This window comes from Terrapene carolina, unplaced genomic scaffold (assembly GCF_002925995.2).
Source record: "Terrapene carolina triunguis isolate 2854851 unplaced genomic scaffold, T_m_triunguis-2.0 Scaffold139, whole genome shotgun sequence".
NCBI classification, from domain to species: domain Eukaryota; kingdom Metazoa; phylum Chordata; order Testudines; family Emydidae; genus Terrapene; species Terrapene triunguis.
The window spans coordinates 16,241,304-16,254,539 of record NW_020664490.1 but is presented as its reverse complement, the minus strand read 5'-3'; the positions used below and the strand labels follow the sequence as shown (position 1 = coordinate 16,254,539).

The following is a 13,236-nucleotide window of genomic DNA, read 5'->3' as shown; positions in this document are numbered from 1 at the left end:
CCGATGGATAAGTAAAAATGGAAAATTTTTATAACCCGTTCAAAAGCCGACCCTATAATTCAGGGGCTAGCAAACTTTGGCTCCCGGGCCATCAGGATAAGCCGCTGGCGGGCCAAGATGGTTTGTTTACCTCAAGCGTCTGCAGGCACGGAGGTAAACCTAAGTAAACAAAGTGTCCCGGCATGCCAGCTGCTTATCCTGACGAGCCGGGACAGCAACTGGTGGGGAAACTTTTTTGGGGGGGAGAAGCTGGGAGTCAGGGGAGTAACCCCTGTGACCACCCCCCACATGACCCCATCCCTAGCCCGGGACCCCCTCACTCTCACCATCCCATCCCTTCCCACCTTATCTGGGGAGGGCCAAGGGAGGATGTCTCTGACCTGGTTGGAGCTGCTCCGGCGGGCCGGGCGGCGTGGCCGCAGTGTGCTCCAGTGGGCCGGGCGGCTGGGGGGAGAGCAGCATGGCCAGAAGCGGAGAGACTTTGGCCCCACCTCTTCCCTTCTGTCTCTGCTGGCTGTGCTGCCTGTCCTTGCTCCCTCTGTTGGGGGGAGGGGCTGTGTCCCACCTCTCCCTCTCTATACCCGTTCATAAGCCGACTCCCTTCTCTGGTGCTTCCCATTTTTACTAAATAAAATTCGGCTTGTGAACGAGTAAATATGGTATTTGAAAACATCCAAAAATATTGAAATGTTATTCTATTATTGTTTAACAGTGTGATTAATCGTGATTAATGTTTTAAATCACGCGACAGCCCTAAAACTAATCTAGATTCTTGGCTAGTGTAAATCAGTGCAGCTCTGTTGCAGGCAATAGAATCATGCTGATTTACATCAGCTGAGAATTTGGCCTGTTAAAAACATGGTTCCATCCTCCAAGAAGGATGTTAACTCATAATCACACTTTTCTCTTTCTCTAGGTATGTCTCTATAAAACCTGATGATAGAAAGCTGATTAATGGAACTAATGTACTGGGCCTACTAGCTGACACTTTACTTAAAGAAGGATTTCACCTTGTAAGCACCAGAACAGTCTCCACCGAAGAAAAAGTTGAATGCTACAGTTTTGAAAGGCTGAAGAGGCCAGAAGCCCTTTTTCTCACTGCCAACCAAAGCCCAGAAAGCACTGGTGGAGCACAGATGAAGTTAACTCCAAGGCACAAGCAGAAATGAAACCTGTTTCATTAATACCTACCCTTTTGAATCTGAGAAGAGACACATGTAGACACTATTAACCCTACTATTTTTTTTATTTGAAATTGCAACTATTGAAGGTGGTAACAACTATCAAATTTTATATATTTCTTCAAAAATCAGTTTCCCTCCTTTTCCTGCAGTCATTTAATAGAGAAGCCAAGTTCTTGTTTTCCTCTATTACCCCTTTTCTGGAACATGGGAGAATACTGATGCAATATTGAATATGTAGTCCAGAATCAAGCAGTTAAACATGTGCAAGACAATTTCTAAAATGGAGGTGGGCATAATGGAAAAAATGAACCATACTGGGAATAAAGGGAGTCCCTAAATAAAGGTTCTTGCACTCATTGCAGGATACCGCAAAGGCGACTTGAAATATGACAATAGCAAGTGAAGTAGTAATAAACAGGGCCCACAGTACCCTCTCTTCTCCTTCCTTTAGAAGGTTTTATAGAAGACTGGAGAAATCTAAATTTGAATGATTACAATCTATTTCTGCAAGCAAAAACTACAGAGACAATCTTTCAATTAGGTGAAAGCAGCATTGTGAAAATACCACAGATCATGCCCCGTTCCACTCTTTATCTATGAAACCACCATTAGTTTAGTGTATTCTCTCCTCTTGCAGGATCCCCAAGAAAAGAACCTATTAAACTGTCCTTCAATGCTCTGAACTTGATAAATGTAATATTAAAAAAGGGTCTGCTATGCAATGCATGACGGGCTGTAATGAAAGGTCAGTTAATTAGAAAAGACTGAATTGCTCTTCAGAAGAAACAAATAGGCTGAAATTCTTAACTAAAATAGTTCAAAGAACTTTTCAGCACTTGCCAAATGCAAAGAACAGTGAAGGGCTGGCAAAGGTGACTTTAAGACATGGTCACACTGCCAGACTGGCCTGCATCAGAAATTAGAGTAGCCTCTCGACTGCTCTGAAATTACTCTTGTTTGTAGTAGTTCTAGGAATGTGGGAGTGTAGCAGATTCTGGAGCCATCCCTTCCTCCTTGAAGTGTGTGACTATGCCAGGAAAGGGTGGTATAGTGGTGGACTCTTTGCTAATTAAGGATTTCCCCTACTCTGGTTAGGCCTATTAATAGCAACTTTCGGATGGTACAAAGGAGGTTGGGACAGGATCTGGCCCAATAGATCACTACTATTAAGGAGACATTACTGATGTGCCAAGAAATCAAAGACCATTTTGGATGTTTGCATCTATGTGGCTTCCTAGTATTGAATTTTCATAAAAGTTAATGTGAACATCTCCAGTCAAGAGGACAATCAATGACAGTAAGAAATGCAGATGTACATGACAACCCCTTTAATGGGCAAAGAAAGAAAATGGACTTAAGACTGTACCTAAGGTCTATAACCAAAACAATACCTGATTAAACAACAATGAAGTGTAGACTTAGGCCTGGTCTACACTAGTGGGGGGGGGGGGGGATCGATCTTAGATATGTCGACTTCAGCTACGAGAATTGCATAGCTGAAGTCGACGTATCTTAGATCGACTTACCTCCCGTCCTCATGGCGCAGGATCGACGGCTGCGGCTCCCCCGTCGACTCCGCTTCCGCCTCTCGCCCTGGTGGAGTTCTGGAGTCGACAGGGAGCGCGTTCGGGGATCGATTTATCAGTCTAGACGAGACGTGAAATCGATCCCCGATAGATCGATTGCTACCCGCCGATCCAGGGGGTTGTGTGGACATACCCTAAGACTAACTTTTAATAACCTTTTGTAATGGAAAATATTGTGCTGATTCACATACTGCAGAAATCCTGATAAGAATGTTTTATTTTCATTCTTAGTCATGTTGAAAAATAAAGTTTAAAAAAAAAAAATCTAAATCAAGAGATGAAACTTTTCTTTTTTTAAGTACTTTCTCCCTTCTAGTGGATTATCTGTTGTCTTGACCCACTTGATCAGTCCAGGCTGATCATTTTAAAGAATTTTAGCAAACCTTTTACTAGTGCAATTCCTGCTGGGCTAATAATTCTCAATGTTTCTGGGTCCTGTGGCTATTTAAGTGATGACCCACACATCAAATTTTGTTATACAGGGTTCTTACTGATGGTTGCTTAAAACCGTGTGTGTGTGTGTGAGAGAGAGAGAGAGAGAAAAGGAAAATGCATATTTGAAACACAAGTATTTTAGCCAAAAAGTGTCTAACCCAGTTTTCTATCCTGTAAGTACTTAGAGGTAGATGACCTTAGCTTTTGAAGACAATTTTGCACTAACATGGTTACTTCAATGGAAAGCATCTGTACAAAAAGTGATAGTGAAAGTGATCAGGCTAAAAATATTTTAACACTGGGCCAGCTTGAGACTGTGATTAAATGTCAGTAGTAACTTGAGGCAGAGGTGAAAGTGCACTACTATAAAATGGCACCTTCTTACTACAACAGCTCCCTGTTGGTGTAAATCACTATTGCCCTGTGTGGTCTGTTACACCAATGCAAAGTGGGTGCTTCCAATTCAGAATGATAGTTTTCTACACCCAGTGTGCAAGTGTGAATGACTACACAGGGTGCAGGGTAATGGTGAATCACAGTGTTTTCAGTCTTCTTACGTTAGTGACATTTTTACTGCTCTACTCCTTTCAGGGCCAAACCGATGCTGCTGCAGAGAGCGTAGCTGAGTTATGTATTTTTTTTTTCTGTTGCATTGTCAACAGAATTGTTTACACGGTTCCAGTTGGTTACATCTGGGCAGTCCTATAGATTGTGATTGCACAGGTATAAGTGAAGGTCTAATTGGGCCTGCAGAACCTTCGTGAAGGGTGCTGGTGTGTGGGAAGGGAAGAAGCCTGGTTGACTGAGACTGGGGCGACTTGGTAAACCTGCTAGCCAGAAAAAACATGCTTACTTGTAAACTGAGTTCTTCCTTACAGAAATTTTGGCGAGAATAAACAATGGCACAACACAATAGAATTCCTACTGTCACTTTTCCAAGCAGAACCACAGTGTGAGTTGACCAACCTGTCATATGCATCAGAACTAGGAATAGAACCCTGATCTCCTGAGTTGCAGCAGTCCCATCTTCTCTCTTTTTAAGTAAATGCGAATAGATTGACATATTTGAGCTGCTCCATTTTGTTTAAAATTGGAGTTTGTAGCCACAGGCTTCATCTCCTCTTCTGCCCTGTCTCCTAGGAGATGGTCTATATTGAAACTGATCTGGTCACAGCAAATAAGGTTTCTCCCCTTCATAGTAATGTCAATAAGTCGTCTTGAGGTGAGCATCATGCTGCATAGAAGGGGTTTGGTTTAAGTTACTGACACTCCCCCCCCCCCCCCCTGCAATTTTCCTCTAAATATAGCAAAATGAGTTGTAGACTGCCCTAAATTTTGGTATTCAGTAACATGTCTGGTGTGTCTGCAGACCTGAGGTGGCCCTGCAATCATGTCTGAGGGCTTGTCTACTCTACCTCGTGGGGTCGATCTAAGATACACAACTTCAGCTATGTGAATAGCGTAGCTGAAGTCGACATACTTAGATCTACTTACTGTGGTAAGTTGACAGCTGATGCTCTCCCGTCGACTCCACTTGCGCGTCTCATTCTGGTGGAGTATCGGAGTCGATGGGAGAGCACTCAGTGGTCGATTGATAGACGCAATCAATCGACGACTCCCCCACCCCCCGGCTGGATCAATAGCTGCCCGCCGATCTGGAGGGTAGTGTAGACCAGCCCTGAGTGTTGAGGAAGTAGTGATCTTGCCTCTGCCCCTTTTTTAAATAAGGGATCACTGGATATAAAGGAAATCAGACCTGAAACATGAGACTGCCTCCCATTCTTAGTGTAATCCACCCTCCATATTCTTCTGAGGTTTCATTAGAGAAATAGTAGATCCCTCTGAAAAGCAATAATGATTGGCTGTTAGATGTGCAAAAAGCAAATGCATAAGGAACACATCACATAGACTATCTTCTTCCCTTTTTAAAATCTCTGCTTCTATCTTTTCTTTATAATTGGAACTTGTCTAGCACTTTTTATGCAAGGCTCTCAAAGGGCTTTATCAATAATTAAGCTTTTGATGCTCTTGTCAAATAGGGTAGTATTCTCCCACTTTACAAGGGTGGATCTTTAGTGGTACATGCTTATTCTTTTTAAAAAATTGTTGTTGAATTCCTTTACAGCTCTGGGGAGTCCTTTAAAGATTTTTTTTTTTAATCTTTTGTGAGATGGGGTGGTCTATTTCCAACTTTTATATTCAATAAGCTGCTGATGCTAACTCAGGGAAAGTCTGCACTATAAGGTATTTTGTATCTCTAGTGGTAGCTTTATAGATACTGTATAAAGAATGAAAGCCCTTCAGGAATTAAGAAAATTGCAGTCTTGACTATCCTGTGCTCTGTGCATGTGCTACTGATTATTTAAAAATCCATTTTAACTAATTAAAGATTTTCCATGAGTTGGGAGAAAGAAAAGACAAATCATTCAGCTGGTTTATTTGCCATGCCAATGGAAAACTACCCCTCTTTGTACAGTTCTGAAACAGTTTTCACTTGCCAGCATACTTGAACTGCATAAGAAAACAATGAAGAATACCAGGCCATATTCTGGTATGTGACTATTTAACACATGCTGGGTGAAAGAATGATACCATGATGCTTGCTTCCTATCCCCTCTCCTGCACACATGCAAAGAGAGGTTGGAACATCATGTTTCTAGGTACTAGAGTTGGAGGAAGCTTTTCTTGTGCAATAGACTTTCCCTTTCTGCTGTATTTTGCTTAGTTTCAATCTAAAGCGCTGAAAAGAAATTTATCTAATCACAGCGGGGGGTGAGCAGGGCTTGATCTGTCCTTGAAATGGACACAGCTGTGGTATATGCCGTACAGGCTAGCTGAGAAGTACTGTTCTGATCCAGTATGGCTTTTGCTTTTAGATGTAAGTGTGAGCTGTGAGTTAGAACTCTAGTCTTAGATCATAGTAATGCCTGTATAGTTTTGTAAAATTGTCAAGGAGATTTACACCCCAACTGCTGGAAAGTGGTATGGAATGTTAATTGGGTAGCAGACTCTCAACCATCAACAAGCCATTTTCTCACTGCCTCTTATTCTTTGTTCCTGGTTTGTGCTGACCTAGTGCAGCTGCACAGCTTTATTTTTATTGATTTTCCCCCCGCCTCCCAGCAATGAACACGAACACCTCCACTAAAATTTCAGTCCATCACAAGGAAATCCAACTCTCCACCAAATGTTATATTGATCTGTTCCCACTAGATGCTGCTGAAGCTAAGCATATAAAACAGCGGCTCTCAAACTTCATTGCACTGTGACCCCCTTCTGACAACAAAAATTACTACAGGACCCTAGGAGGGGGGAACCGAAGACCAAGATCCGCTGCTGGGCAGGGGGGCCAAAGCTGAAGCCCAAGGGCTTGTGCCCCGGGTGGGGGGCACATAACTGTAGCCCTGGGTGGTGAGGCTCGGGCTTCAGCTTCAGTCCTGGGTGGAGGGGCTTAGGTCCAGGCCCTGGACCCCAACAAGTCTAACACCAGCCTTGGCGACCCCATTAAAATGGGATTGTGACCCACTTGGGGGTCCCGACCCACAGTTTGAGAACCCCTAAAATAAAAGACAAAACCAAGGTGGTGATAGAGAACTCTCCTCTGTGAGGGCTGTGTATAAATTTTATGTCTTCAGAAACCACTACAGGGGCAAGGGAATAGGCGCTGGGGCTTTGATCCCTGTGTATCTTCAGCAGCCCACTAAACTTTGTATCAACAATATAAGAAGTCACATAAAATAAAGAAGTTTTTATTGCTTTTGAAGGTCTGTTGGTTATGGTAGACTTGAAAGTCATCCCATCCTTTGACACTGCTTCTTCTGCCCAGCCTCCTGCAGTAGGTTAGGCCACAATTAGAGAATACCACGTAGTGCCTAGTAAATGGATCCACCAACATTAACTAGAGTAGATTGGCACTGATTGCAGAAAGGCCTAGAGCCATGTATATTTTCAAATGAGTGTGTGGGATATGACTAATCAGTCCTCACATGAAATATCGACTAAACCTGACTTCTGTCTAAAAAAACCAAATGTCACTTCTAGAACATGATGATATTTCAGCTGCAGTATAACCCTCAAATTATTTGCTATAAGACTATAGTCTTGTGTATACAATTCTTCTAAGAGTTCCCCTTGCTCTTCCATTGCTACAGCTGTAATGGGATGGTTCACTCAGTAGGTACCTTCCTTCTAGTGGAACAAGATAGATCTCATTCCTAAAGTAAATCCTGAGAAATGCTGGAAACCGCAATAAGAACAGGAGTACTTGTGGCACCTTAGAGACTAACAAATTTATTTGAGCATAAGCTTTCGTGGGCTACAGCCCACTTCTTCGGATGCATAGAATGGAACATATATTGAGGAGATATATATACACATACAGAGAGCATGAAAAGGTGGGAGTTGTCTTACCAACTTTGAGAGGCCAATTAAGTAAGAGAAAAAAACTTCTGAAGTGATAATCAAGATAGCCCAGTACAGACAGTTTGATAAGTGTGAGAATACTTACAAGGGGAGATAGGCTCACACCATTACAAACATTGAATCTATTACAGGGAACTCATCTGCATCTTCACCTCTCCAAATAACTGGTTATCACACAATGAGGTAAGTCAAGTGCTGGCTAACTGTCTGCCTAAACTGCTGAAGGATTAAACACTGCAATATTACTTATTGCATCACAATTATGACAAAATACAAGAGATTAAAAACACTAGGGGTGGGATTTTCAAAAGGGAGATAGGCACCTAATTCCCACTGAAATTCAACAGGAGGCTGAAGCCTACTTCCCTGAAGCTCCTTTGAAAACCACAACTTACAACAATTTTATATTTTACAGCCAGTGGTAGCAAAAATAAATATGTAATAAAAATAGACCACCCTGGGACATTAATTTCATGACGTTATATTTAGTGGCAAAGCCTTGCTGATTCTTGGTCTTCTCATCTCTGCACCTTTCCTTGGGCTATCTCCTTACACCTGAAACCCACTCCTAGGGGTAACACCACCACTATTGATGGACGGGTAGGAAAGGCTATATCTGAAGGATCACAGGGATCTGCCTGGGAAGGCAATCTCACTCTTTTATTGGGGACAATGTGGATGGCAGCTGCCTCTGTAGTGCCACTGTTCCCATATGCAGGGAGAGTCCATAAGTCAGCCTGTGGGAAGGGAGTGCTGTGTAAACAGGGATATGCACACTGTTCTTCTCCATTCTCATGGAGAATCTACCTAAAAATTAATATAACTTGAGGTAAACAGGCAAAGGCTAAAACTAGAAAAGAGGGCAGAGTCTATGGAAAGAGTGTAAATAGAGAATAATATTATAGTGGACCTAGCTACATTGAACTAGGCGCTCCTGCATCCCTCCTCCCTCCAACCCCATCTCTATCTAACTGCCTTACTCTCCTTCTGTGCTTATATATGCTCCCAGCTCCTCCTCTCCCATGCACTCCCCACCAACTCCTGTTCCCCTCCCCTATTCCCTATCCCTTGGTTCCTGCAATCTCCCTCCATTTTAGTCAGATTGCTTCCTCCTCTGCTGCCTGGGAGCCAGCTGGGGGAGAATTGAGAGCACACGAGAGCCAGTCTCTTTGATCTCCATTACAGTATGTGAATGTTGAAGGACTGGAGGTCTCAAACCCAGGGTACTCAAACAGTGCTCAGACCACAGCCACCACCTAGGAGCTTACTGGTACTGGGCAGGGAGTATGAGATGATGGACACAAGCTCACTCTGGGCACTGGCCACAAAGCTCCAACTAGAAGAGATGTCCAGCCTCTCCAATTGGCTCAGACTCACTATTTAAGCCAGAAGAAGGCACAGACAGTCATCTAACCAACCAAGTAAATCTCTGGCTGGCTGCTACATTGGACCCTTTCTTCTCACCTGACTCCTAAGCCCTGCCTCATTCTTGATTCCTGCCTTCCTGTCCTGTTCCTGGTGCCTGTCCTCCTGCCTTGTTCCAGATTCCCACTTCTATGCTCCACCTCTGGCTACTGATTCCAACTCTACCCTTGGCTTGATTCCAGACCCTGATTCCAGCTCTGACCCTTGGCTTGATTCCTGACTGGCTCTGATTCTTGGCTTGACTCATGACTCTTGTCTCTGACCTCTGGTTTCTGACCACAACTGCTCTGACCATAAGGTCTGATCACTTAAATCCCAGATTATGACACAGGGTCTGACACCACAGTGGCCCTTGGCAGCCAGGAGGAGGAATTGCAAGGAAAATCTAGTTGAGCCCCCATAGGCCCAGGATGGAACATGCTCAGTCACTCTGTGGGAATGGTGCATGCACAGCCTGTTCAGCATTTAGATCAAGGAACCCTGAGGGAAAGGAGCATGCTCAGTGAGGATGGAATCCAGATAATTTAGCCACTAAACTCTAAATGGTCTCTACTGAGCATGTGCACATTGAGATTTTTCAGTGGTTTATAACTTGGCCAGATTTTCACAGGAACATAAGGCACATTCCTGAGATGTAATAGTTTTATGAACAGTGTATGTGAGATGATCAGTGAGGTAAAGTTACTGTGTAACTATGGTAGGATATTAAAATTTTATGTATGACTGTATTGCTCTAACTTATTTTGGGGGTAGTGGAAAGTTTATTATATGCCCATAATACTTTAATTCCATGGGGTCTGTGCATGAAGGCAACACAATGGCTTACCAGATAAAAGCATCCAGGCATACACTTGAAAGACAATGGGATAACCTGTTAGCTTCAAGGATCCTGGATCTTGTCAAGTTGCAAGCCTTGTTTTACCAAAGCTGGTTCCTGGAGGTCAAAAGAATACTAAACAGTTAAAAAGCCCTTCTCAGGAGAACAACAGTGGTCAGTTGTCCAAGACTGACCAGGGAGTCAGTCTGACACAAAGAGACTCTCTGTGGAGGGGGTCTGAAGAAGCTGGGCTTTCCCAGATCCAGGGAAATGGAAAATCAGGCATGTGTATAGACTGGTTTATTGTTTCTAAAACGTGTTTTATTTGAAATGCTTTTGTTCTAATAAACAATACTCTGCTTTAAGAAGGCTGCCTGGCCACTGGTTACTACTGTCATGCTCCTGGAGTGAACAGAACTGAAGGGTCTGAGCCTGTTAGACCTCCTGAGGTAATCACAGGGGATTGCGGCCAGGACTCAATTTGAGAGTGGGAGAATTGCATGATTCTGTCCCAAGAAAGGTGATGATATGAGGCCTGATACCTGAGAGTGGGTGCACTCAAAGAGACCAGGAGGCATCCAAGGTGCAGTTATCCTGGTAACTGTGGCACATAAAACAAAATATTTTCCTCTAATCTTATAATCGGAAATGGCTGAAGTGTTTTGCAGAAACTTTAAAATAAAAAGTCAGTCAGAGGCAGACACCCAGCATGGGAAACTTCAGCCCAACTGGTTAAAGTTTAACAATGTGAAAAACAACTGAAATAAGGGTCGTCTTATACTGGACAGTGCTGGGCAACCTTACCTTTATTCAGAGCTACCCATTCAACATTTAATAACAGGCGCTATATGAATAATTTTCATCCACATCACACTTCATTCTCATGTGGAAGTGAAGAAATGTTTCATTTTGCCTTAGTCAAACCTTGAAATTGGACCCAGGAATTAAAAGGGCAAATTCACAATATGAAAAACAAATAACCAAAGATATTAAGGAAAATAATAGATTCTTTAAAGACATTTCATTCAAGAAAGCTTTTTGTCTATCCTTAGGCCCTATATAGTACCAAAGGGGGAAATGAAAGCGAATGGAAAAGTTATAGAGAAGTTTAATGCAAATAATTCATTGTTTTTAATATAGAAGGCAATAGAGAAATTAATATCCCAAGGGCATGTTTTACTGGAAATTAGAGCATAGCTTTAGCAGACCTGGAGGTCTCTAAGGAAGAGGTTATGGGCAGCTTGAGAAACTCAAGTGCAGTAAATCTTCAGGAGTACATGCTATTTATCCAAGAGCTCTGAAAGAAATAAAATGTGAAAACGAGGAGACCATGATAAGGATTTGTCAATTATCCCTAAGAACACCAAATATCCCTCAAGATTGGACAATTGCTCATAGTTAACCATCCTCAGAAGGGGACGTAAAGGTCACCTTCATTGTAAACCAGAGTCACACCACAGTTTCTGAGGAAATTGATTGAGAATATTTTTAACAATAGGGTAATGGCAGGATAAGTATAAATGGATGGGGGTAATAGCATCACAGCTTCCAGATTAAACTGTCCTTTCTAACTTCTTAAAAATATTTGAAAGGAACACAGATTACTTATATTTTCCATGACAATATGAAGGAAAACAAATAACCACAAGTTATGGAGCAGTCTAATCATGGATTAGGAAATAAAGAATCAGAGTAACTAGGCACTCCTCAGAGTAGAAAGAAGTTGTAATCCTTGCCCACACTAGGTTGTTTTCCATTTTCTTTGCCCAAAATAGCCCCCATCAACTTCCTCTGCCCCCACAAGATTCTACACTATCTGTCAGCTAGCAAAGAGACCCTAACTCCTTGGTTGGCACTGTTATTAGACTACTGTGAAAACAATGCAACAGATTAGAAATATATCCCCTTGCAACAAATATTTTAAAACTTTGCTGTTGTTTCACAACTCTGCCGTGATTCTGGAAAATTAGCAAAGGCAGTTTGGATGAAAGTTTTAAAGAGGCCCCAAATTAAGCCTCTAATTTTGAACCACAATACAGAATTGCAGGTAGAAATATGGTACATAGATGCTTAACTAAGTGATCTGCAGTTGCAATCAGGTAGATAGATATCCAAATATTAATCCTTCCCACAAGCAATTGTGAGTGAAAGTTTCCGCTGGAAGCAACTAAAAAAATAAATCAGGTTTTTGGGCCCGATGTAAGGACACGTTGCCAATTTTGGATAACTGAAATTCAAGATTAAGATTGAGTCAATTATTGCTTCTGAATAGGGTTTTCTATGGTGCTTGTCACTGTAGTGTCTCAGTGTCTAACAACATTACTGAATTTATCTTCACAACACCTTTGTGATGTAGGGAAGGACTGTCCCACTTTATAGATGGCAAACTAAGGCACAGAGAGGTTAAGGATCAGATTTTTCAAAGGTATTTAGGCAACTGACTCCTGGAGCTAGGCACCCATATACCTGTAAAATCTGGCCATAAGTAACTTACCCAAGGTCATACAGGAGATCTGTGGCACAACTAGGAATTGAAACCATGTCTCCTGATCTATGGATCTATGTCTCAATCACGCCAGTGTCTCGCTCTTTAGGGGGTCTATTCCCTATGTGCCTACTTAATTTTATTAGGTGGGGACAGAGAATTTGCTTCTTCGCTTATGGATGGGATTTTCAAGTGCTCAGCATTGGCCTAACTGCATCCATTTAAGTCAATGAGCATTTTTAAAACCTATAACACATCTGAAGCAAAAAGATGATGTCCCCAAGTCATGGATCATGAGGCTTTGTCCCCCTGGAAGTAGGAGGCCTCCTGGAACTTCCATTGGGGTGATGGACTTCCACACTGCCCCAACTTAGACTGTGCCTGTTAGGCACAAGAGAGCTTTGTGACTAAACCTTCCGGGCAGGACTGTTGTGTGTATAGTGTTTGCCACCCCTTGGGTACCAAATGGATATTCTAGTTACAAGACAGCCCTTTAAAGAAGAACTGAAGTCTAAATATTTGTGACTAGTGATTGTGTGTGCCTCAGTATTGAGGTACTCAGCTTGAGAAACCCATTAAGCAATCTGCTTTTCAGAAAGTGAACATTTGCTTCCCCAAAAAATTAAGCCTCTTTAAAGGCGTCTCAACTTGGGCACCAAATCACTAGCCCCTTTTGAAAGTCCAGGCCTGGACCTGTTTGGTAACTTGCATCCAAATGGACAACAGCCAGCTCAGAAGGACAGCTGTTTTAAAAGCTTAACTAACCTGCACAACAGAGAAGGAAGAAGTTTAGAAAAGGTAAGAAGCAACACAGAAAAAAAATGGGTCTCCTTGGTAGTGTTGTATCTTATTAAATTGAGAGCTGATGATATATGTATTCTG

The 13,236-nt window shown here is 42.4% G+C and overlaps 1 protein-coding gene across 1 annotated transcript in view; it reads left to right on the top strand.

Moving 5' to 3' along the window:
• Positions 1-1,169, top strand: part of LOC113404996 (potassium channel regulatory protein-like) — a 6,054-nt gene extending 4,885 nt beyond the window's left edge. Inside the window, exon 2 of the mRNA XM_026653521.1 lies at positions 917-1,169. Coding sequence (XP_026509306.1) covers positions 917-1,169 — 253 coding nt within the window. The remainder of the gene's footprint in view (positions 1-916) is intronic.
• Positions 1,170-13,236: the final 12,067 nt, after the last annotated feature.